At 35.6% G+C, this 26,910-nt stretch overlaps 1 protein-coding gene across 2 annotated transcripts in view; it reads right to left on the reverse strand.

The window, feature by feature from the left end:
* The window catches only part of PPARG (peroxisome proliferator activated receptor gamma), a 59,944-nt gene that overhangs the window by 24,098 nt on the left and 8,936 nt on the right, over window positions 1-26,910 (reverse strand). Inside the window, exons 1-3 of one of the 2 annotated variants that reach the window (XM_029085637.1) lie at window positions 2,654-2,878; window positions 1,131-1,170; window positions 263-461 (exon numbers count right to left, since the gene is read on the reverse strand). In XM_029085637.1, the coding sequence (XP_028941470.1) occupies window positions 263-461; window positions 1,131-1,170; window positions 2,654-2,873 (459 nt within the window). In that variant the 5' untranslated portion in view covers window positions 2,874-2,878. Of the gene's footprint in view, window positions 1-262; window positions 462-1,130; window positions 1,171-2,653; window positions 2,882-26,910 lie in introns of those variants that run through there. The other variant, XM_010170737.2, reaches the window with a different exon arrangement.

Genomic DNA, 26,910 nt, shown 5'->3' on the forward strand with positions numbered 1-26,910 from the left:
AGGAATGAAATGTAATTGCGTAATTGACAAAAGTAGAAGTAATGCACAGAAAATTCCAATAAATTGGTAACATAATGCAAAAGCAAATTATATTTTTTAAAAATACCAGTTATTATATAAAGTATACACAGTATATATGGAACAATTTACTTAAAGAGCTAACACTTTTTTTAAAAAGCACTGATCTCTCATTTTACCAAGTGATTCTTCAGAAAATAGAATCAAATCTTACTTCAGAAAAAATACATTTGTGATGACTTACCTTACAACCCTCACATGCATGCACGCCATAATGAAATCCAGAGGCCTTGTCCCCACACACACGACATTCAATGGCCATAAGGGAGTTGGAAGACTCCTCATGAGGTTTATTGTACAACTGAACTTTTTCTGAAAAGTAGGGTGGGGAAGGAGGCTCCATTTTGATTGCACCTGTGTATAGAGAAGATTTAAATGATAAACTCGAAGTATAATTAAATATACAGAAGAAGAAGCAGCAAGGAATAATCACAAACAATCACAGTAAACATAACTGCATCCATAGGTCTGATTCATAATCCAAAATGAGTAAAAACCAAAAGACGTACAGGTATTTAAGCTGTAAGCAGCTATTTCACTGGCTGTATTTAGGCTGAAAAACCCTGAAGAGGCAGCTTCTGATGTAGAAAGTGTATTACAGATGCAGTTTTCATCTCTGTGGTGTGGAATGATTCAAAAATAGGGATATTAAAAATTTACATATGGAGACCCCATACTTGAAAGGCCTTATTCAGTATCTAACCTGGCTCTGTTACTTTAAGTAGTTTGGAACTACTGCAGGGAGATGGACTGGAGTTTCTAATCTAGTCTAAAAATATTTAAGTATCTAATAGACCTATACATTTAATATTATATTACTGGATAATATAATTTTAGATATTTAAAGAAATTTATCTGTCTCATGGGGAACGCTGTCCAACTTTGGATGCAGTTTAGAGATTAATTTTCTCTTCTGATCTGTAAAATTGAAGAAGCTCAAATGATCAAATATGGTATCTTTTAATCAATCACTACTGGTCACAGAAGAAAGCTGCGACATTTGACACTATAACATTGCATCAGATCACATCTGGGAGTGGTGTAACAGACACAATATTACAATAAAGTGAATATTTTTCTTTTCCAGGCTGGCTACACTATACAAACTAGAAAGTTTTCTTTCCTATATAGACTAGGAAGAAAAAAGGAAAGTGGAAAATTATCTAAGTAAAGACAAAGATTTATCGTACCTAAACTCTGCTGCACTCTCTAGGTTTTTATCAAAGTGTTATGGACATTTCTAATTAAACAAAAGAAAAATAAATTATTAGCTGGAAAAATGCCTTTTATTTCATAAGCAACCCAGAGGTACATGTGTACAGGTACACAGAGGTACACCTGTACAAAATTAAATACTACAGTTTTCCCAGCAAGAATACCCTGAAAGAATTCTTGTAGAGATTACTACAAACAAAAGTGATGCCAGATCTAAGTAGGCTAAGCAGATCTTTAAAAAAGTTCCAGGCACAACAACCTCCTATTCCCACTTTGAGCAGGACTGCTGTAAAAACTTATTTAAGAATAGGTCACTTCCTTTCTTAAAAGGAGTGTTCTGTGTCATTTTTTTACTCTAAGTGGTGAAAGAGCAGCGTTTTTCATAGTGTATGGAGAATACTAGCCCACGAAGCTGCGAGGTTCTGCCTGCATTAGGAATGCTGATAAAGGTTATACCAATGTTGTGGCTCAGATGTAGCCAATATTTCTCCTCCCTCAGTTTCTTAGGCTGTTTGGAATATAAAAGCTACACATATTGGTAATTAATATGCTGTGGATGCTGGGGCATTTTTTAACATCCAGGATATTTATTCTGCATTGAGTGCGTAGAGCTTCAAAGCACAATTTACAAACAAAACACATGAACAGGACACTGGAGGTTTCAGAAACATATGGTGGGGTTCATGTGTCTAATATAAAGTGTTTAATGTCATTCTGGATACTTTCTGATACCTTGCCTAATCTCCAGCTGCTGCTCTGGAAGGGTGAAGGTCTGCTATATGTATTCTATCTTTTCTATCTGCCCTGCAAGAATATCTTGTGGATATCTTGGAGCACCTCTCCTACGAGGACAGGCTGAGAGAGTTGGGGCTGTTCAGCCTGAAGAGAAGGCTCCAGGGAGACCTTCCAGTGGCCTCCCAGTACCTGAAAGGGGCTACAAGAAAGCTGGGGAAGGACTTTTCATAAGGGCAGTTAATGACAAAACAAGGGGAAATGGCTTTAAACTGTAAGAGGTTTAGATGAGATATTAGGACGAAATTCTTTGGTGTGAGGGTGGTGAGACACTGGCCCAGGTTGGCCAGAGAAGCTGTGGCTGCTCCTCCCTGGAAGTGTTGAAGGCCAGGCTGGATGAGGCTTTGAGCAACCTGGTCTAGTGGAAGGTGTCCCTGCTGATGGCAGGGGGATTGGGACTGGATGATCTTTAAGGTCCCTTCCAACCCAAACCATCCAGGATGCTGGCATTTAGGCATCTGAATACTTCTAGATCCTTTTGCTGATAGGAGGCTTTCCAGAGAAGGATGCAAATGTGAACACGAAGGAAATACTAAAAAAAAAAAATAAAAAAAAATTAAAAGCATACTTTGGCAATCCTGGAGCTTGATATCATATTTATAATCAATGCTTGTCTGATCAGTTCTTGCGAGAGGAATATCTTCATAGTGTGGTGAAGTAATGCTTGAAAAATCAACAGTGGTAAATGGCTTTATGTCAAAGGAATGTGTATGATCATCCATCGCAGACAGATCCACTGGACTAATTCCAAAGTTAATGGGCCAAAACGGCATTTCTGTGTCAACCATTGTAATCCCTGTAAACAAACAAAAAAAGAAACAAACATTTTAAAAGATGCTAGTTATCTCTGTAATGCGTTTAGGCCCAAGCTGAGGTCCAACTGTCCCGTGTCCAAAGGCTTGAGATGCAAACTCACAACCAGCTGTAGTTTTTAGGGGAATGTTTAGGCCCCATCTATCATTTGGCTTGAGTCTGGCACCATATAATGCATGAGGCTGTATAGTAACATTGTGTGGCTAACACTGGGCAGTTCATCCAGCTTTGAGGTGGTTCTTAGGAAGTCTGTGACATCTCATGTCATAAAACCAAAGGAGATTAGCTGGCATCCAGGGCTCAGGCTAACCTTAGAAGAGAAAGGCTGTCTGACATGCTACTAGACTGAACTGAGCTCATCTGTACTTCAAAAGGCAGCAGAGACAACTAGTGGACTCACAGAACAACGGTTAGATAAATAATTGACAAAAAAAAAAAAAATTGGAAAAAATAACCATCTAAATAATTATGAATGGCCAGAGGAAATGCAAATGCATTTTAATAATATATCTTATAAAAAATTTGGTAAGCATGCAAGTAATTAAAAAAAAATCCCCCCAAAAACAATGATGCAAAATTAAAGCAGCATAAGTGGAAAAAAAATTCACTTTTTTTTTTTTAAACAGACAGGTAACAGTGACTGTTGCATCTCTCAATAGTGTGCATATGAATAGAATTCTTCTATTTAATTTTCCAGTTTTGCAAATTCTAATAATCATTATTCCAAAGTGCCTTAAAATCTTAAGGATTTTTACATTAAGAAAAAAAAAAAGTAGATGGTATTAAATAGTGGTGTTTTTCCTCCAAATAACCAGAAATATTTGAAATCTTTACTCATTCAAGTATGTAAAAAGTTTTATTTCAGAGTCTTAGACCCAAAGCTCAAGGAAATTTAATTCACGACTTTCCAAATTCCATATGTATTTATGCAGCTCTTGAAAGTAGTTAGCAAATAAAAAGCTTCAATATACAAAAATCTTCAGCAAATCAAGTGAATTTAGATTGAGATATAAAATGTTTTTCTGAGTCCTCTTCTGACAGTCAGCTGAACCAAAATCCTTGATTTAGACATATTTCAACTATGAAAAAGTCTTTAAGTAGCAGCAAGTGTAAAACACTTACTGTCTTATAACTAGGGTCTGTCTTTAATTTTTCATGATTTATAAAAAGAAAATTGTAATCTAAAAATAAATAGAAGTTATGGAACTAAAATAACTTGGCCACTTTGGCTGTTTAATTTGGACTTTAGACCCAATCAAGTAAGTAGTCTTTAACCTCTAGATAACAGGAACTTTGATTTGATCTACTTTGAATCAAAACTATTCTGTCAAGCTGCTAAAACTGTTCTTGCAAAATGAATATAATGGAACTGAGCTGATTTATAATTTTGAGATCATCCTTTGTTTTAACAGATCTACAGGTAAGTCAAAAAGTGGTTGTCCTCCCCATCAACTACGCTGAAGCACTAAGGTAGCATTGGCTAGAAATGGTCACAATTCCCTTAATCTTTCCTCAGGAAAGTCACCATCATTCTTACACCTTTTAGGACTCGCAGCACAGCCCTTTAGTTGTTCTACCTTGAAGATCGATAAGAAAGGCTGTAAAATATCTTTCTTATTCTTAAATTTCAGGTGAGAAATCCTCATTGCAGTGGGAACAGAAGAGATGCTGCTGTATCCCATGCTGCACGACATACGTGCTGTCCTTAGCAGAACAAAAAGGGAACCTAGAGCTCCTTCATACTGCTACTCCTACTACTACATGACTGATAAAGTCCTGGAAAGCAAAGAGTGGCCAAGAGTGAACTGTTGGCAAGGTTGGCCAGCCATCTACCTTCCCAAAGACTTCAGTCATGGGATGGGATATCCATTCTCATGTTATCCTTAATGAAAGTAAGATCTGCCTACGAGTAAACAACAGAATTTCTAACTGCCACGAGTGAAAATTACCTGGTGAAAGTACATTACAGGTTGCCAGAGTACCTCGGTGTTATATAGTATCTTCCAAACAGTCAATGTTTCTGTAAGCATGAATTGCAAATCCCTGCCCATCAACACTGGGAACCGTCTTCCTTGAACAGATCTCCAAATAAAGCAATAAAAGAGAATAGACTCCATCTTAAGAGTCCATTTTTGCAATTAACCAGACACACCTTTAAAAAGCTAAAATAAAATCAAGAGACATCTAAAACTTAAACATTGGCTTATATTCCTTTAAGCAAGTGACATTGAGAGTTATGTCCACTTTGTGCCTGGAGGGCTGCCTCAAGGGTGAAGAAGAAGGATGCCTACAGGCATGGTCCTGGTTACAGCCCAGGTTGATCCCATGGAGTCCATAGGACTCGATACGCACAGCTGAAACAACTGCGGGCAACCACGTCATCAGAGGGCAGGAGGAATCACGCTGGCAGCTGCCCTCACACAGGCCCTCCTCTGTGCTAGAGAAGCTGCTGAAGGCTCTTGACTACATGCTTAAAGGAAAGTGCAAGCTTAAGTCACTCATTGAATAGAAACACACTTAATCACTTGCCACTGGTCTCAATTTTTGTGTTACACACGAAGCAGATGTTAAACAATTTTCCTGCTTCATCTATAAAACCTCCATAAAAATATTCTAGGCGTTATCATTTTGTATTTTACATTTAAAAGGCTTCAGTTTGCAAAACACTCTGAGCTAAGCAGCGAGTTAAAGCCGGTATATATTTCACTTTATAACAGAGTGAATGACTGGGATGTTTTGGAGAATTTGACTATGTATAACATGATTGATTCTACAAGATTCCTGAATCATTATAATGAAATTCACTCTATACAGATATACTACAGCTTGGAAAGACTCAGATAAACATGTAAGTCCAGAGATCTGGTTTGCCAGGCACAACCTCCAAAAACTAAGAGGGTATAGTAATTCCTTAGCAGGAATTTTCCCTTTTCACAGCACAGATAACTTGTTTTAGCAAAGTCTATCAATAATGTCAGAGCAGTTTCATTGTAAAAGTATTTCTAGCCTAGAACTGTGATGTTTTAGGCTTTTATTAAGTTTTAGAAGAAGCAAAATAAACATAAATAAATAAATAGTAATCTGTCATTTTAACAATCACTTACTATGAAGGACTGTGTTTAATGCATGCTATTTTTTCCTTACTAGTTGTTTTTTTTTCTGTGTGGCTGTTCACATCACACACATGCTGTATGCTGGGAATAGAGGAAATAAAAATGCCAAGATTACACTGAAGAAAAAAAACCAGGGAATTGTGGGTGCAACTATCAGCTTCCATGGGTCACAAAGTAATTCCATTTTATGCTACTCATATTCCTGCTCTAAGGTAATAAAATCTGGAATCAGCAGCCATTTACAATTCTTTGAGCAAAAGCCTATAAACTCCACCCCTTCCAGAGGTTAACGTCCCATGACCAGTAATATCAGTTCTTCTGATCTTCAGGCAACTAAAAAGGCTTTGCTCAATCGTTTCACTACAAAAAATGTCTACTTTTAGTTTTGAAAAATCGTTATGTTGTCTATATCATAATTTCACCCAAGATGTCCACAAGGTACCTAGCAATGATACTATACACACATAAATGTGTAGATGTGAAGTCTTCTGTTAAAATAAAACGTTCTGGCATGGTAAAATGCCTGAAGTAGACAGGATTTACTCAACACACACAAAAACGGTTTGCATATACATGTTTAACTGCTTTCCTTCCATTGAAAAGAGTTAACTCTAGCTATACTGCAAATCTAAATTGCCAAGGCCTTAGCTCTGTACATTTTACATGAATGTAATTCCCACTCCCAGTCTAGCATGAACCTAGAAGGGCTCATGAACACAGAACTTTCAATCTAACCACAGTTAAGAAACATTTCACCTCTCAGGCCTCACAGTTGAGGAAAGTACATCTCTTCTGAGCAATGTAACATTCTCCATCAACAGCCCCACAAGTCAGCACAAGATGGGTGTTTATACGCATGTGTTTCTACGTGGGGAGAAGTTGAGAACATGTGGCTTCTACCTAATCTTGGCTTTCTTCATTGCTGTATAAGATACAGAGATTCTGTGCTTTCACAGCTCTAGGAACTGTATTTCTACTACTTACTATGACATCTGTGCAAAGAGGAAGGGAAAGATTATTTTCTTCCTATGTTTCTTGATAACAAAAAGACTACAATATTTTACTTTCTCTTATTATGTACATATTTCTGATTTGTATGGTAAAAGAAAAAAGCAGCAATGCCACCTGGTATACAGAGATACCAATGAATAGCTATTTTTCAAAGATGCCAGTAAATTCAAAATTACTAAAGGAATCTTGAAGATATTAGTGCAATAGATTCAGGACTGTAAGAATATCTAAGGTCAAAGCAATCACAAGACAGCTGTTCTGTGCTTTCTCTGTTTCTGGACAACAAGATGTATAATATAACATTTCTTTCTACAATAAAACAGCGAGGCATCAATTGTCCCAGATTAATATGATTCATCAATATTTCTGAACCATGAGAATTTTCAGGTTTATTCAGGATTTGGATATAGAAATCAAAGCATTTCATTACAGTTTTAGTGTTCAAATCTTCACATATGACTGCTAAGTCAGTTAAATTAGGGCTATCCTCTTCAACTCAATAAAATTTGCTATTACACTGGAAACAATTAATTTTACTGTTCAGACTAATTTATATTATAAAAACAAGACTGAAGAAAACCTTTTATGTGTCAGTTTTATTCTTATATTATTGAAAACTAAAATATGAAAACTGTTCCTATGTTTAGCAGTTAGTTTACAGATATTTTGACTTTGCATGTAACTCTATTTAATTTCTGCTGTCTATTTTGCCTTTTTCCCTCCCCATAAAAGACGAATGCTAACATTCCCCTCTGGGGAAATAAATAAATAAATAAATAACAATTAAAAAAAAAAATTTTAGTCTTCTCATGGCTTTAAAAAAACCCCACCAAAACATCCAAAGCATAAGTCCAATCAGCAGACTACTCCAGGATTCTTTGATAATACTCACACATGTGAGATCCAGGTAATAAAAGGACAATTAACACTGGATAAAAAGATTTTCATGTGCAAAAATCATTCTCTGCAGAATAGTAGCAGAGATGTTATTCATGTAAAGTCAGAAGAATATGCTTTAACATTGAATCATCAAAGAGAGCAGAAGTGAGAGAGAGAATGCCACTGAGATATTAAACTAGTTGTTATAACTCTCTTTACTTGGATTTAATGTCATGTAGCCAACTGCTAACTATTATCTCCAAGGAAGTAAAAGCAGGCACATGAACTCATCTGATAGACGCCTGCGCCGCTGATCAGCCATCGTGACAGCTTACAGTCAGTTATCTGGTGCTGATTGTGAGGACTATGACATCATTAAGTTACTTCATTCAGCAGCAATTACAAATTGAATTGATTTCCAACTCCTAAGAAAGTCATTCAGTTCAGGAAAACTGAAAATAACATATAACATAAGAAATTACCATGGTATGAGAAACATCTTGGATCACAAGCTACTCTTTACTATAAACACTACCTGTGCTCAGTTAACCTGAAAGGCCTGTTGCGCTACATTCTAGACACGCTCTTTTCAGACAAAACTACCAAAATATGACCCTAGAGGTATTTAATGAAGCAACCAGAACATCCTAACCTCGTACGAGTTACAGAAAATCAGAAGGAAAAAAAAATAGTTGAAGCCTCTCAGTTTTGAAACATTACTGAAATCAAGGCAATGGTATAATTATACTACCTGGACAGGTATAAATATGGACAAAGATACACATGATGTAAATATTGTTTGATTTTTTGTTTGTTTTTTTTTTTTAATTAAAACTTTTTTCACTGAATAGTTTTATTTTCATGTCATGTATAAGTGTGTAAGAGTTTGCCAAGTAAATTCATATATGTGTTGCAGGAATTAATGGGAAATTTGCCAATTAATTTAATTAAAGCAGGCTCAGACTGTCTCTGAAATAATGTCATATATTAGTTGGTTAAGGTCACACAACCATTGCTAGCTTTTAAGAAAAATTTAGAGATGGTGAAGGATCCGCTTGATATCCCCATATACTACATTTGTTTATCTACTTTAAAGGAACAATAAAAAGGTTTTTGTGTGCCTTGCAAAAACACATCTACCCTAAACCACGGCACCACAGCCACTGAATTAAAGACCTTCGTTAATCTTTTAGAAGAGGATGCTGCAAAAGGACTATGAGAAGAGAAAGGACAGTCTTGTGACAAAACAATTGCATTCCCCTTTTATTAACTCTGTTCTTTCATTGCCTCTGACACAGAAATTCGATGTGGCAATGGAGGAGTTCAAGCCAACATTTTCATCAGAGCTGTTTTCAGGTCCTAAATGTGAGGCATAGGGTCTGGTGATACATTGTGTTCAGGAGGTGATTAACTGGTCTCTGGAAGGTGGAGATGGTCATTAATTCTATTAAGACTTGGAAAAATGGTATCACTTTGTCCTATTCATTGTACTTCTTGTTATTTAGAGAAAATGGCATCATTTTACTGCATTTACTTTTTCCTGGAGAAAAAAAGAAAAAAGAAAAAGAAAAGATGCTACTATTTAGACTCTGTCTCAGTTCTCCACCTGTCTAGTAAAATCAAAGGTATGTGAATTTCTTCTATATTTCAAACAATTACCCCAGGCTCTTGGACATATTTCGTCTAATATATTAAAACAAATACTGTATGGTCTGCAGGTTCTTAAATCTAAAAACCACTCCATAACATAGGATCTGTACTACTTTGTGTTCTGTTGCTGCAGAGTCAGCAGAGGGAGCACAACATAACTAAAAAACCCACTCTTCCCAAGACCTCTGCTGACACAATCAGTGATGCTCTTAAACAAACAAGCAAAGAAGTACCTAAAAAGAGCCTTCCTGGCTGATACCCCCAGTTCAGTGTTTGACAAAGTCAGTAAGCAAGAAACCTGTAGCAAGAAAAACAAAGTAACAGCAAAAAGCTGTAAAGACTTGCTTTAAAAATTCCATGACAGAATTTTGTATTGTTACGTTTACATTACCAAAAAGCAGAGATAAAAAACAATTTTTTTTGTTTTTTATCCAGGCACATATTCAAAATGTTGGTATAATTCAGGGCAGAAATTGTTTAATTTATGTGATGACGAATGCACTGAACAGCAATATATTGGTTTGACTTCAAGTAGTTACCCAAAGCAAGGAAATTACACATTAGAAACCACTATAATTGTTGAAAAAGGACCCAGGCTTATTAGCCAACTGATAGAATAAGTACTGACAAATTTTGTATTGTAAATTCAAATGGTTTTTGAAAAACTCAGTCTTGCCTTTCAGCATTCCTACCCTAGAACTGTGTATTGTAGCAGGAACAGAAGTACTCTTGCATACACCTCGGAGTTAAGCACACTCCTGCTTGTACCACTGTCTCAGCAGACCTGTTATTTTTCTTTTCAAGTATGAATTTATCACAAATATTTACAGGAATGAAAACTGAGCTCAGTGCAGAACAAAATAACAGAGCTTTGATGGATTTGTTTCAATGAGTGAACTCTGAAGTTCCCACTCCCCTTAATTTACCTATAAACATGAAGAAAATACCTAGTGTCCTGTAGCAAACGTTGAGTGTCAAAATCAGCTCCATCATAACGAGTGACTTAGTGAAGAAACAAGTTCATAGATTATTTGGTGCACTACTTTTAACTTCAGCCCTGAATGCAAGCACAAAATCAAGACAATGGATAACTTTCTTCTCTGTTCTTCAGATCCAACCCTCAAGCCATCTAAACACGGCCCAAAAATGAACCTGTCCATTAGGAAAGATAACTGACAGTACCAAAAAGATACAACATAGACAATACACTTGTGAAAGAATGGGAATAAACATTCCGTATAAAAACGAGTCTAGTGGTTCTAGAGAAAATGGTTTTGTTACATCCTTAAGCAGACGAGGAGGGACCTACCACCGCTGTGGCAGGACACAGCCAACAAGCTCACCTCAGGGGTTAATCATTGAGTGGCAGAGGTTCGAGCTGATGAAAGTTTCATAGAATCCCAGACTGGTTTGGGTTGGAAGGGACCTTAAAGGTCATCCAGTCCCAACCCCCCTGCCATCAGCAGGGACACCTTCCATTGACCAGGTTGCTCAAAGCCTCATCCAACCTGGCCTTCAACACTTCCAGGGAGGAGGCATCCACAACTTCATTGGGCAACCTGTTCCAGTGTCTGACCACCCTCACAGTGAAGTTTCCTTTTACGATCTGCTGTACTAACCTGCAGAACCAGCACAGGACCAAAATTCTGACAGCAGTAAGAAAAGCAGTAAGCTGGGGCTGACTGGAACGTTAAAGGTATGACAACAAACCAGATGTTACCAGGAACATCTTGAAACATGCCACCAGCTGCAAGTTTGTGTCACATCTCCACAACACAAACCAAGGAGGAGCGCTGAAGACTGTATGGCTTAAGAACCAAGCTGAGAAATCTGAGTGATGCACCGTGCAAGGGCTGCAGAGAACAGTGACACCGAGATCCTTCAGCAAGCCAAATAAAAAGTCAAACGATTCATCCTCTCAGCAAGGCTGCACAGTAAAAGATCAGAAGAAACTTGAGAAACAGTCGAAATCCAAGCACATGAAAATGCCAAAAGCAAGAAACGCATAAATTAGTAGGAAATGTATTTTATTCCTATGACTAAATTATAACTACAAGCTGTGATCGCTAAAAGCACAGTCCATAAGAGCTACTACAATATTTAGGAGGTAGCTGCTAATAGAAACAGAAAAAGAAGCCCATCTAGGGAATAACAGAACTGTTTAATTTAAAATCTATTTTCTATTCTATGACTATGGAATTCACACAAAATGGTAAATGGCCTAGGTTGTTATTTGAAACAGTGGCATTTTATAGCCTTGCAGCAACATAAACCATTGTAAACAAACATAAATAAGAAACAAGCTCAAAAATGCCACAGACTACTAAGATATGCTACAAGTTCTACCATACTATTTTAGTTATTTAATGTAGGGTTTGGTGCCTTCTGATACTGGATAGGTATCGATGAAACTTTAAGTTATTTCAGGATATAAAAGAAATTGATTGCAAGGTTTTGCTCAAATAACAGCTTAAATAGAAATTGGGAATATTGGACAATGGAAGATAGCTGTGTAAGAAATACTAATTTATATAGCTGAAAAACTTCATAGACATCTAGATAGGTAGCTCAGCATTAAGAGGAACAGCACTTCCAGATCATGGAGAACATAACTACAAAATTCTGGAAGTGAGAGGGTGCTGGGGTCTCAGTGGTAAAAGACTGACTGCAATAGAAATGAAAGTGTTCTACTGTCACACGACTGACAGAACACTGAGCTGCAGAGATGATTTCTGTTCTGTTAGTTCAGATTCAAAGTTTGTGGGAAAAGATTCTCAAATCGTTCTTAGAAATACTTCAGCAGAAAAACTGCATGGTTTTCTAGTTACAGGCAGCTGCAACCCATGTTTTGTGAGGTGCCAGGTACTGAAACTAAAATTAATCCTGAAGACTTATCCACCAATGCTTTTTGTTAAAAAATGTCTTAAAAATACCTCCCGCTCTTCAAAATAGAACTGATTGTTATGCCATCTCATTGAACAAAAAAACACTCCCAGAAGCATAAAAATTTAATAAATAAAAGAACATCTGATTGCTAATTAAAAAATCAGAATAAATATCTACAGAATTCTAACGGGCAAAGATGATGTATTAGTATTTACAATATGCCCACTTGTACTAGTAGAGCTCAAATCTGGTTTTAAGGGATTTGAGGAACCCAGAAAGAAACAACACGTCTGTAACTTGCACTGGCAATATTGTAAAACTCTCTCATGATATAAAATGTGGGCGTTACTCTCTATGAATCATTGTGATTTTAAAAAAGGATACTGATATATAGGCAATGAATCACACTGAATTTTGTAATCAGGAAAAGCTGGCTTCTTAAGAGAGACCTTTGCCCTCTTTGGCAAAGCACAATAACTGAATGTGCCAAGCTCCTAAGGAGTAGGCCTGCTCTTGTCATGTCAGGGGCCTCAGAAGACTGAAGGAAGTAATTGATTTTAAAATAAACAACAAGATGCTGTGTTGTATACAAGACAGCAAAGCTTCACCCACTAGAAAGGCACCACACAACTCCATTGACCAGAACATTAACATTCTCAGAGCTGTGCTGAGCTCTGAGACTCAATGTGGCTTTTAAAACTGGCATTTATTTATACTGGGAAGACTTCATATTACTCAGGTCTAGTGAAAGTTTTACTAATTACAGGAAATCAATATATTCAGAAACTTTATACTTGTGCAGCTTAACCTACACCATTTATTATTATTAATTTATTTTTTTTTTTGCCACTGACTCAATATGAGAGAACGATCTGATTCTTTGAAACTGGATTCTTGCTGTGCTAAACAAGGTGACTAAGACAGTGCTCCAGAACTGTTTCCATATATCCCAGAGATGTACAATAATATAATTTTTACATAATTTCAAAATAAAATGTCATATCATATAATGGATATAAACGCTTTTTATTAACAGTAACAAAAATAAAAATTACCAAGAAGTTAAGAAACCTTTTCCTTCTCTAAGTCTTCAGTCAGATTTCTAAGTTCAGTTCATGCCATTAAAAGTATTTTAAAAGAAAATTCCACATTCAGAAGTTTCCTATGCAGACTTATGCATAACCTATGACTGTGCTTTCAGATGCCAAACTTCTTTTGAAGTCAGTAGAAAGTTTTATAGCTTCAATAGAAATTCAGTGTGTTTAGGGCACAGTTAAGCAAAACACACATTTATATGCTTTATTTTGAATATTGTATTATTGCTAATGGTATTTAAACATCTGCTTCAAGTAAAGCACTTTTAAAAACTCAGTTCCTGGTTAAGGAAGGACTTCTTTAGCTAGGCTACATTATTAAATTACAAACCATACACATGGACACACACAAATAAATCAATGTACGTTATAATACAGATCCCTAAGAAATTAGGTTCTCATAAAATGCCGTATTTTCTATGTAAAATTACTGTTTCTCACTAACTGCAGTGACAACACTGTGCCCAGAGTTAATAAAATAAACACCCAGCTACCATGAAACACTAGTTGCAATGTTTAGGCAGACACCTACTGTATGTTTAAATAGTATTTAAATGTCCCAAAGTATTCAAGTACAGCAGAAATGCTATCTAGGCAACTTAGAATGTGCTCACACATGATTCATTATATGAAAAATCACAAATTCCTCTGTGGCTTCATAATCCTTCGCAAGATTATTCAAGATTTAAGCACATCATATGGCAAAATATACAAAAAAGAGATGTGTAAGCACTGCAGCTATTTACAAGACAATCTTATGCACCATTGTTTATTTGGTTTCATTAGGTCATTATCACTGTGTCTTTTAATGTATTTTAATATCCTAATGATGGACTCTATTCTTTAAGAATGGTGCTTAGTCAATAATTATCAACTAAGGTATCAATTTAGCAAGAAATTCTAGAATAGATTTACTCCATTATGGGATTCAAATCTGCATACAAAACTTGTATTTCTTTTTGAAATGTTAATAACTTTAATAGCAAATGTTGTATATTAAGTGCACAATATCCAGTTAATTTTTTTTTTCTTCTAAGACATCTTAGGTGCAATAAATTTTATACTAATACTGAAGAATTTTTATAACATTAATACTTAAATAACCACATACAGCTTTCTCAATCCACTTAGTAGTAGTGGGGAATTTATTGCGATCTTTTAACAGATGCATAATACTGTTGGTAAGAAGCCTGGGATTTTTTTGTTTCCTCAGACTCTGTCATGTCAGTGCTTTTTAATGTTCACAAGACAGTAAACTGAAGTATTGTTTCCAAGAGATGAGCTAATGAGGCATACACAACTGTAATAGGGTAAAATATAATAATAATAATATCCTATATGCAGTTCCCTGCCATGGCAGAACACTGAATACTCCCACAGGAAGAGGAGGAGGAGGAACAAATGCAACAACAGTTTAAACTCATTCCTTGAATTAAATCCCACTTTTAAAGTTTTTCCTGGCAGTCAAATACATTGCAGTTTATCCATAAAAATGCTTCTCTCATATTGGGATGAGCTGTTTTCATCACAAAGCTGTCATATTCTAAACCACTAAAAATATAGAATGAATTTTAATATGGTAAGACTATATGTAGGGGCCATACAATTTGATTGAGCACTGGTTTTTATTCAGTATCACTTAAAATATTTTAACCTGTCGGACAATCACCAAGTCCTAAAAGTTAAAAAGCACTATGTTGAAAAACTCATTCATTGATGTAAACGTGCTTAGCGTTACTTGGGCATTAAATACAGAAAATATCTCAGCAGAACAGGAAAAACACTTTCCTATATATAATTGCTCTTCTATATAGTTGTATATAATTTCTGATACATGCCAAGTATAAGATAATACTCTCTGTATATGTATGTGTACAGCCACTAAACTCTGTGATGTCAAGCTAGTTCAAACACATCAAAGCTTGAGAAAGTAGATAAATAGTATGAAAGAAGGCTTAATATTTAGTGTTCTCCTCTTCTAGATGCCCCCCAAATTAACCCAGCACAAAAATATGTTCAGATTTTGTGTGGAATACAGTTATTTTACACATTGTTCTCGAAGTGTATTTTCATTAGCTGCTGAAACTCTTCTAGCAGACATTTCTAAAATGGGAAGGGTATGACCAGTCATACGCATGACACTTTAAGGTGCAATGTTGCCTAACGCAGAGCTGAGGGACCCTATTCTTTACTCCATCATAATTGTTGCCATTACTCTGACAAGATAAACACCAGGCAAAAGAAAAATAGGTACCCCATTGTGATGATATATAACAACAGGCTTCGTACCAGTCTCCAGTAAGAGGACTCAACTAAAATAATTTAATAATAAAGACATGAACTTTTGTACACCTATCATCTGTTGCACAAATGTCTCTTTCATCTTTTAAATTAGCAAAAAAAATTAACCTTCTCAACTGTTCGAGAAGCACATAACCTGCTCAGCCACTTCTCAGCAATAGAGCAATCTCTTGTCATCTGACTACTGTACTTTTGACCCTCCAAAATATTCCCAGCTAAAATACGTTGACATGTTTTTACATGTGATTCAATAATTATTGTTCTCAATAGTGTAGGATACTTATCACATATCTAGATCAATGTTCTTTGCATCTCATGTACTCCATCTTTCTAAATATTAATTTCTCCAGGTAGCTTTAAAACTATCCCATCAAGGTGACTTCAGGCTGCTTACTCATGGAGTGTAGAATCAGGTCATAAGTAGGGTAAGCTTGCTTTTGTAACTGAAATTGCAACATTGTGCAACCCTGGGAGAAGTATTTAATGAACGCCAGTAAATTAATTATGAATTGGGATCTAAATTTAAATTACCTTGAACAGTTCCCTTCTGAACCTTCTACGGGACTACAGTACAACAGCATCAGGAGAGTCTTCCCCATTCTTGTTTTTTCGGGGGTCAGTATAAAAGACAACATAATGTAACATTGTAGTCAGTATTTTAGTCCAGAACAAAAATAGGTGGAAACTTTCTGAAGGAAATTTAGCACTGAAAAGTAACTATCATAAGAGTTAGATATGAAATATTAATTTTAAAGCCCGCCTATGACTAAATAATAGCAATCTGAGAAAAAGAATACTAAAATATCAACTATAGAAACTCAGCATTAAGTTAGCCCTAGCTTACCTCCTTTCATGTTATTGTATTTTTTACTTTCAACAGAAATTATGGGAATTTCATTAGGAATTTTCTATTTGGTATACTTGAGAAAGACTTCTTGCAGACTGGAACTTAAAACTATAGTAAGTACTGAACAGAGGAAAAAAAAACCCCAAAACAACACAAGCAAACAGAGCCCAAGAGCAGAGTTACTGTGAAACAAATGATACCGAAAAACCCTAGAACAGAACTGAATTATCTTGAGTTCTAAACTAAATAAAATGGGTTAAAATTATAAGTTTATGGGCTAACAATTTCCCTAGCAAACTGTAAGTACCTGTGGATGAAAAAAATCAGATTTTTTTCAATTATGTCATTTCCGTTCCTACTATCTAATACAAATAAACAAAACTCCCTTTACCACTCAAAAAAGAAAATATCACAATACATGCATTCAAATAATGGATTATTAGGGCAACGTATATAATAATTCCTAAAACGGTACATGCTCAGTTGTTATATGAGGTTATTTAAGCTTCTGTCACCCATCTCAGTTTTCTAAGAAAAGGCCCCTCCGTCACAAATTTTTCTGAGAACATGTCACGAGTCTTTACGAGTAGCACAGAGTTTGACAAAGATATTTAACTCTTTTTCCAAATGTACTTTTCAAGGGGGGAAAAAAGAAATACATTTCTCTTAAGGATACAGAAATTCCTTATTAAAACCACAATGTGTAAGTGTTGTTTGAACCTGAACAAAAGGATGAATGCTCTCCCTGCAGCCCTTTGATAAGAAAAAGTAGATAAAACATTTGTGGGGAAAGAACACAATTTCATCTTTTATTTCATTTCAAAATCATTAATGCACTTTGAAAAGAACTTAAATATAACTTGAATAATGACACATTAATTCAAAATTCTGCAAAGTCCTGACTTTATTACTGATGCATAAACTTATTCTATTTTCTAATAAGAGATCTGGCAAGGTTCAGATTTTACAATGTGCATAAAAATGAAAAGGAAAGAATTTCTTTGATCTTATTTTCTGTTGGGTTATTCTTCCTCTAAGTAATTAGTACCTTAATATACTAGGACTTGGCCCTACTTTTGTCAACCTTTCTATTTTGAAGTAAAGGTTTTTCCAATTTGTCCATTGCCTTGCTTTTCCCATGGAGGAATAAACATCCAGAAAGCAGGGTATGTTTGATTCATGTTTAAGCAAACATATATACCTGGCAATAAACAGCTCTCGTTTAGCCATGCCGTGGCTTTTGCTACTGTTCTTCGCTTCTGCAATAAACTAACATTTTAAAAACCTGTGTTTTATGTTATTCTGCAGTTATTAATATTGGTGATCTTTAACCCACAGTGTCCACGCAGAGCAAGCCTCACTCTTGTCACACACTTTGACCCTCAAAGTCAGCAGAGTTTTGATCTGCATGATGACTGTGTAACTGTACAAATCATTCTATTAAAGGAAGATGGAAACTGCTGTTGCTATTTCTGACAGGAAATTTTCAAGAGTTAAAATGACATCATTTTAGGACACCAAACAGAAAGTAGAGTATCCACAGCTAAGAATAACTTATTTTTAGGAAAAAGTTATTAATGTATACTTTCAGAATTTTTAACAGCTAATGCTAAACAGTGATTTTTATAAATTTCTTTGTTTTCAGCTGTAACTGATCTACCAAAGCTTGACTGAATCAGTGAAGACCCTGATTGCAGTTTGTATCTTGCACATAAACATTGTGGAGAGCATGAAGTGTGGATCAGGTCTACGTTAGAAAATCGCTGTGTGCCCCAGTCACCTGTGTCCATACGGACTTCAGAGCCTGTGAAGCTCTGTGTATGAGACTGACAGTTGCTGCAGAGATCCCAGTTCATGGAAACTTGCCTGCTGTCTTTCAAAATATGAATTGCCATTCCATTCCTATCTTTGACAGCATTTGCTACCTTCAATTGAGGAGAAAAATGTATAATCAAGTGCTAACGCTGTGGCAGGGAGATTAATAATTATAGGGTTATGCAACATTAACAATAGTGCTACAAGCAAAGCAACTATGTTAAATTTTAACGGCATTAAAAAGAGGGGAAGAAAGAGATTTAGAAAATTTCAGTTCCCTTCTCTGTCATGTGTTCTTGTCATCATCTTATTTTTTCTATATTTAAAATACTTTAAGAATGTCTTCTGCAAGTAATTCAAGAGGACAGCTAACAGCAAATCTTTCAGTTTCATGTCATGATAAATAGATGTATACACCACAACTCAAGACAAAAATGTATATTTAAATACTTATAGCTAACTTCTTGCATATTTTTCTAGAATATTTATGGAGTAAGTTAGTATACTGAAAAAAATTTGTATTATTTAATTTTCTGGAAAGTGTTATTTTGAATAATTACATGCAAATATATTTCTTTAATCTAAATATACATGTTATTTTCACATACAAACTACAAATTATACAGTGGAATTTTGCCCATGTAGTCTGGGATACTTGATAACTTGATTGGTTTATTTTTAGATCAGGTATTCATCTTCAAAACACCAATAGTTATCCTTGCAATAAGGTATATTGTCATACCCATTATTCTTTTAAGGAGATTCATCTTCTAGGCAAGCAAGTTTAGTGTGAGGAACTAGAAGTAATTACTGTGACTTTTTGTAACCTCTCAAGCAGGCTTGTGAACAACTAAATATCATGTGGATCTGATATACACTGAGGATAAATTACTGTGACTTTTTACTGTTCTAATTTTTGTAATTGCTAAACACATATCAGTATTTTGCAGATTTCTATACGCTGGATTTGAAGCATGATCACAAGACAGATGGTAGATCTCACCAAAGATTCAGTTGTATTTAAAAGGAATCAAATTAAAATACTATTGACATTATCATCACCAAAAAAAAAGAATTCTTAAGGGACATGTGGATTACATCCAGTGCAGTGCATTGTAACAGAGCTGAATAGCAGGATTCACCAGTGCATTCACCGTGCACACAAAACTCCCACTCACGTTTTTCAACCACCTCTAATCCAAAGCACCAGAAGGGTCTTCAATAGCAAACTGCTTCCCACACCCTGTGCTTCCCGTCCTTTGTGTAACAAGGTGTGAACATCTGTTTTAAACCTTATTGCTTTTCTCTGTACAAAATAAGAAACTATTTTGCAGCAGCTTAGGTGACCCTTGGCCAACAGCGATATGCTTGGCTTAGAGGGATGCGACAAGGATGAAAATAAGGACAATTGTAATCTAATTCCATTACACTCATCTAAACTGGGAGAGCTTGGGAATTTAGAACCTGGTTTTGGTCTCTCACCTTCACTTTCTACTGTCAATATATCATCACAAAATGGATTAAACACCAAACTATGTGCAAAGCAGAAACTGGTTTTCATTGGGTTACAAGAAGACAGCATTCACTTCATAGTTTAACACCAGCACACTTTTCCAATGTAAATGTGTGTGGCACACTATGTAAAACTAATACAATGAGACGATGGTCTCCCCTGAATTTCAAGAGTTCCTAAACTGTTTCGATGTAAACTGGTACCAGACTTCATTCATTATTTGGAACTATGGAATATTTTGAACAAGTCTACATAATATGCTCACTGAGTCAGGCAAGATAATTTGGGGTCTAATACTGGCTCCTTTAAAACTGACTGTAACATTTCTGTCAGTTTACTTAATTTATCTCTTGTGGGACAATGATGACAGCATGTGTTTTTGAACAGGAATTCTGCACTTCTTGGTCAATATCTGAACATAACTTATTCCAAATCTCTGCCAACACACACATACATACCATACTAAGCAGTTTCCCAAACTGAACCTCCTCCTTTCTCAGAAATTCTGAGGAAATCATTGATCTATAATCCTAGGTTAGGGAAAAGAGTAGAAACTATTGATACTGAGATGACAATAATACATAAACTGATCGATAAATAGCTTCCTCACAAGAGTCACATGTCAATGAAAGTAGAATTTGCCAAGTCTATTATGTTTGTCAGATACAAAGCCCCCAGGTTAACAGTGGGCTACGTATGAATCGCAGAGCTCAACTGGATCTTTTATCTTGCCAGTTGTATCTTTATTTTACTATTTGTTCTTGGATGTTAAAAACACTATTGGAAGCAGTTCAAAAATACATTGTTGGAAAATTGTTAATGCCCTAGTCATACAATGTCATTTTGAAGCTCCCTGGGAATTTAGATTTGCACAGCTTATTAGGATATGACCTTTCTCTTGATTTTTTATTTTAAGACCAAGTTAACATGAAATTTCCCCAGTGGGAGTTGCTGTGTTTCCTTCACAGATAAGGAAAAGAGCAATGGCAACTCCGTATAGAGACAACTTTCATACATTTCTACAGTACGGGCAACTTTGTGGTCTTGACAGACATCCAATGCATTCCTAGAGGTTGAGAGGAAAGTCATGTGGTACGTTAACAAAAAAAACCTAGGAACATAACAAAGGTATTTCCCTGAATCTTCCACCTATTTTTTTTTTTTTTCAATGTCATTTGAAACTAGGCTTTGAGGAATTTTAAGGCCTATGGACTCGTTGCATTCAGAGGATCAGGGTAGCACTGGCTGTGAGATAACGGCTTGTTTCTGGAACACATTCATACTCCTTTGGGTGAGCAATTACTACCTCTGCAGCTCTCTCTTCCTTCATGACACAGATCTTGTCTGCCAAATTCACACACTTCAGCATTTCCATGCTTACTGTATTAGCATAATTTTTCTGGGGATCTCATGAAGTTGATCTAAAAGCAGGAGGCTGAAAAATCAGTTCACAAAATTTTCCTATGGAGCAGGTGGTGGTTGTTTGGGTGGACAGAACACAGGTATTCAAAATGGGCCAAAAGAATCATATCTCATTTCTTGGTGGCCAGTGAGAGAGGTTCCTCTAGAGGTTGATTCAGAACTGCCGAAGTAGTTTCTTGCTCTAAATCATTCTGTAGCGGAGAGAGCTCTCTCCTTGTGGTATGGGCTGATTACCAACTACCAATGAAAGTGTTTAAATACTTAAAAGCTATTAAAAAATGTTCACTGTATAAGACAGGTATATTCGATGTTTCTAAGCCCTTATTTCTCTCTGTTGATGAAGCACACAGAGATAATTAGCTAAATAATTAGAAGCTGAATGACGCTGCTTATATTTGAAAATTTTCTAATGGCCAAAATTGCAAATGCTAACAACTTTTAATAAGTTTTGATTCAGGAGAGAATAATTTTCACACTGAAAGTAAAATCAGTGGGTCAATAAAGAGATGGCTAAAAATAATTAAATATTTTGCTTTTTGGATATTCAGGGTAGAAGTTTTACAATTTAATCCTTTGCTATGCAAACATTTTTGCTCAACCACATACATCAAAAGTAGAAAAGGAACTGATGATGAAATAAAATAAATTACTTTTTAAACTCTTCATATACGTAGTCTATCGACTCAGTACTTTGGGTAGGCATTATGCATATACTGTTCTTATAGTGGTGACATTTTATAATATAAAGGAATGCAGTATAATATAAATTCATCATTATCATGTTTGAATACCACAGCAACTGCACGTCCAACAAAACCATACAAAGACTCAAATGATTCCTAAACCAGCTTCAGCCAACTTCATGATTTTCACTGGTCTACAGTTCTTCTCATAGAAGTGATGCACATTGTCTGCTGTAATCTGGCCATGCGAATGAAATGTAGTCCTTAAAATTTTCCTGCAACAGCTGTTAACAGGGGGGTGTCCCCATTAGTTAAATTTGCATTTCCAGAAACAGCCCTTCCTCTTTCAATGACTGACAAGAGATATGGGTTTACTACTCTAACAAACAAGTAGCAGACAGTCTTAAAACCAATTTAGATTATAGGTAGTCTGTAGGAGTTAATTTGCAATTGATTCAAGGCTAATCTGTCTCTCTTGGGTAAGTACAAAGTCATTATCTACATCATCGGTTAAAGACCTCTATGAAACTTATGTACCCAACAATGGAGTAAACAAATCCAAGCTGATATGATTTACTGCATGTCTCTGTAGAGTGCACTGATGTCATATATACTTAACTTTTCTGCAAGCAAATCTATCAAGATTCTCAAAAAATGTTAATAATATAAAAGGAAAAATTACAAGCTGAATACTACACACAGACAGGAAGAAATCTGTTGGCTGCCATCATTTCTAATAGAAGAGCGTATCAGCAGCATGTTTGAAAAGTGATTCAACAGAAAGTGTGTATCTTTTTCTCCTCTGGTGACATGGACTATGCAGATGCATAGTGTAAGCACTAGAAGTTTACAGAGGGCAGGACTGAACATTTCATGTGAACACATTCAGACCATGATAAAGAGCTTTGTCTCCCATTAGTAATTTAAAGAATTGTGATTTGGTACTCCCAACACACCTATAATTGAATTCCTCAGTCATAAAATCACTGGTGCCAAACAAGTTCTGATATCTTTTATCAAGCCTCTTTTTTCTTGTCATTTGTTAACATGTTTCTTATGGAGCTTTTCTTCTTTTTATAGATACATTTGCTTTAGTTATAAATTAACCCTGGAATTTACTCTCCCAGAGGACACAAACTGCTTTTTTATTCTCTTGAAAAAGTTTCAGGCTATATGAATTTATGATTTGGAACAATTTTAAATAACAGTTGGTGGCTCAAATACAGAGGAAGGGAAATTTCAAAAGATTGGCGAAGTCATTAAGAATAAACTGAAAATGTTTAGATGCTTTTCTGTGCCTTCTGCTCTGGAAGTCATGATTAATCTACCAACAGGGAATATATTTGCCTGTGGGATTTCTGGTGCTTCAGGTTCCTTGTAGTAGTATTAACTAAGACACAGCCTCATTCTGAAAGGTCTTTCTAAGAAGTTCCATATTTCAGTGGCTCCTAAAGATGGCTAGCACAGCCCAAAGGTATGCAGAATACTTTAAAATTTAGACTCAAGAGCAATTTTATATTATAAAAACATCAATATTTGTTTAACAGTTTTATTAAAATAATGACCATTAAAAGACTAATTTTTCATTTGATAGATGTAATCCCAAAGAAGCAAGGCTTACAGTATTCACTGTTTCCTACTGTGTGTCTTTGTTGGTCCCCCTCTCTTCACCCCCAGCAGCTTTGGAAAACATTGCCTTGTTTCAGCAAGAACCCATGACAATGTAGAGGAGTTTTAACACAGTATGCTTAAATTGTTGTTAGTGTCACCACTGGAAGAGCAATAGTTTGAGCTCACCCTGTAATAAATATAAAAAAATCAAAATGAAAAATTCCATTATCCATAGAAAACTAACTTAATTGGTTCTACTCTTCAAAGAGCAATTTTGTGTAAGGACAGAATAATAGTTTTTAACAGTCAGGATAATACACACACTAGTTCCTTTATTTGTCCTTCTGTGCTACTCTTAGCTTCATTACAAATCGTTTAAGTTTGAAAAATGTGATTTGGTTTGACATAAACACACCAGATATCTATTTTTTAGGGTTTAATTCCTGTTCTAGCTAAGATTTTACAAGGTAGAGCTATTTGAATAAATATGCCTCCAAGATTCAGAAAACAGGAAATGATCTTACGGAACTTTGCATTTCTGGATTACTCTTCCTGGTCCAGTTTAGATTGGCTGTGGCCGTGCTGCTGCGTACACTACATGTAGCAAGGGGCTGACTAAATCCAGTTTGGGGTGGGTTAAAAATGACACTGGTTACTGGTTTGTTTTTTAAAAAATTACTTTAAAAAATACTTTTTAATTAAGAATAACAAAAAGGATTGAGGACCCCTGGGGTGTTTTTCCTGTATAAATAATTTTCATGCAGTGCTTTCCTCCATCTCTAGTTTCCCATATGCAAGATAATGTCCTTCTTGCAAAGGGAAACAGAACTTCCTTCTCTAGATGCTGTTTCTGAGATTGTCAGTCAGATATTTGAAGTTAAAATACTAAAATTTTCACCTTACATTGTGCTTTGTGTCTTTGATTTGTCATATTTGTAATAGTAATTTAGTGCCTCATCCTCTTGAAAGAAATGTTATAACTTATTCTGTATTTCTCTTGAATGCTTCATCTGTTTAATTACCTACAGTAGGTTCTGGCTGTACCTTTAAGTCTTAACAAAACATGGTATTTTCTGCTCCTTTAATTGAGTCAATAGTGACACAGCTGAAAGGATTTTAACCATCAAAATATTTATCAAGTTTTACAACAGAAATAAGATTTCAAATAGTGGCCATACTGTCAAATATTTTAGGTCTAAAATCTTAAAGTCTTAAGATACCTGTTCATCTGTTTAGATTTTACAATTCTGTGCTTTCTATTTAATTAAAAAATTTTAAAAACCCACATTATTTATTTGTTGACACTAGTTGAGGAAAACCAGTCAGTCTGATTTGGCCCTAATATTCCTCTGTAATCCCATTCCAATCGGTGAGATGGTGAGCATAAAGGTCAGATTGCCCTGACTACCCTGAAGGATCAGATCCATAAAGTTATACACAAGTATAAGCATCTCCTCTCACACCTTGTGTACACATTTCATAACTTCGTCTGCACTGTGTACTTTCACTTGAGCCAAAAGGAATTTTCAGAGCAAACAAGTTGTAATGTATTCTTTAAAGGTGAGTTACAATGGTAGTTATCTATAGTTCTCAGAACAGACAGTAGGACAGTAAAAATTTCAAAATATTTTTCATATTTTTCAGGGTAATGACTATATCATATACAAGTATTTTACCAACATCTGCTCAGGACAGATGTATAAATGGAGAGGGCATATAAATACCATCTTGCAACGCAAGCTCTGATAACAACTTGATCCTTCACCAGGGATTAGAAAAAAAATTAAGGAATATTTTTAAAGATTTTGGGCTTTATGTTATATGTCCTTTTATTTATTTGTATGACAGTCAAATGGACAGACAACATAGACTAAAATGACTTAGATTTTTCTTTTCATAAAATGCCAACCACCTACAACTTCTACCTTGACAGATACACAACTTCCATTTCTTTCTTGTATGCCATAAGCTTTCCAACTTATGATGATCTCCAAGTTATAAATTAATTTTTTTAAAACTAAAAATCTATGAATGAAACATTAAGCACAACTCATCTTCATCTGGAGGCAGGAAGCAACTTAAAAGGAAATTATAAGAAATCTGAGAGGCATTTAAACTAACTCAGTTTCAGCTAAAGAGCACCAGGACTCTCACTCTGCCCATATTTGTTCCACTCATTTGATCAAACTCTCTCAGTCGCCAAAACTGGGTGGCAATACCTAAATGGCCTGTTGCAAATGGCCCATGCTAACTCCCAAAGTATTTCTGGACAGTGTTGGAATGGCTGTTGGTTGGCTGAACTAAAACTGGACCAGGGACAATTCTAAGAATTTAACCATTTACCAATCCAGTTCCTGAGCCTGTGCCCAAGTTACAGCACTTTTTAATTTACTGGTATGGTTCTAGCCTTTGAATTCAATTAGACTTCTCTAAGAGAAGGGAATATAATTGCTTTGGGTTTTTCCTTTGGTTTTTTTTCCTCAAATTCACTGAGTTATTTAATTTTCTATCAGCTTTTTTTCCTAAACATGGTCCCACTTTCTGCCTGCAAGCTGGCCATACCTGTAGTCAGTACTCTTAGCTTTCAGGAAGGGGAAGCATGCAACTCGGAAAACGTTCAGCATCAGTGTGAACATGAATAAGACTCTAGAACTCTCAGAAGTCTCCCCCGAGATGCATTTCCTTTGCACACCATTTCACTGAGCACTTACATAAAATGTACTTAACTATTTTTTCCCCAGACTCGCACTTCATTTCAGTGAAATACTGTATCTGTGCAAAAACAAACTGTAGAGATACAAAACTCTTAAGATCCAAGTTACATTCTGGATACTCAGACAGGCAGAGCATGTGAAGTTATCAAATTCCTGTAACTAACGTCTAACAGAGGCATTTACCATCTATCTTTGTGTCACATGAAAAAAGAAGAAATAGTTTGCTGCTTCAGAAGTCCACAATATAAAACTGGCAATACTATAGCAAACTGGAAACAACTTACTCTTTATCTCATCTCTTGCTCCAAGAAGAGCTAACAACAGTTCATACAGCACACTGGAATCAGAACACAGTGCTATTTAGTATTTAGCCTACATAGTCTTTATTTAATTTCCATATTCATAGCTAAATGAGCACTCTATCACTCTTACTGTTTTCAACTCCAAAGAATTCCTTGCTTCCACAGAGTAAC

Source organism: Antrostomus carolinensis, unplaced genomic scaffold, assembly GCF_000700745.2.
Source record: "Antrostomus carolinensis isolate BGI_N321 unplaced genomic scaffold, ASM70074v2 scaffold8506, whole genome shotgun sequence".
Lineage (NCBI taxonomy): Eukaryota > Metazoa > Chordata > Aves > Caprimulgiformes > Caprimulgidae > Antrostomus > Antrostomus carolinensis.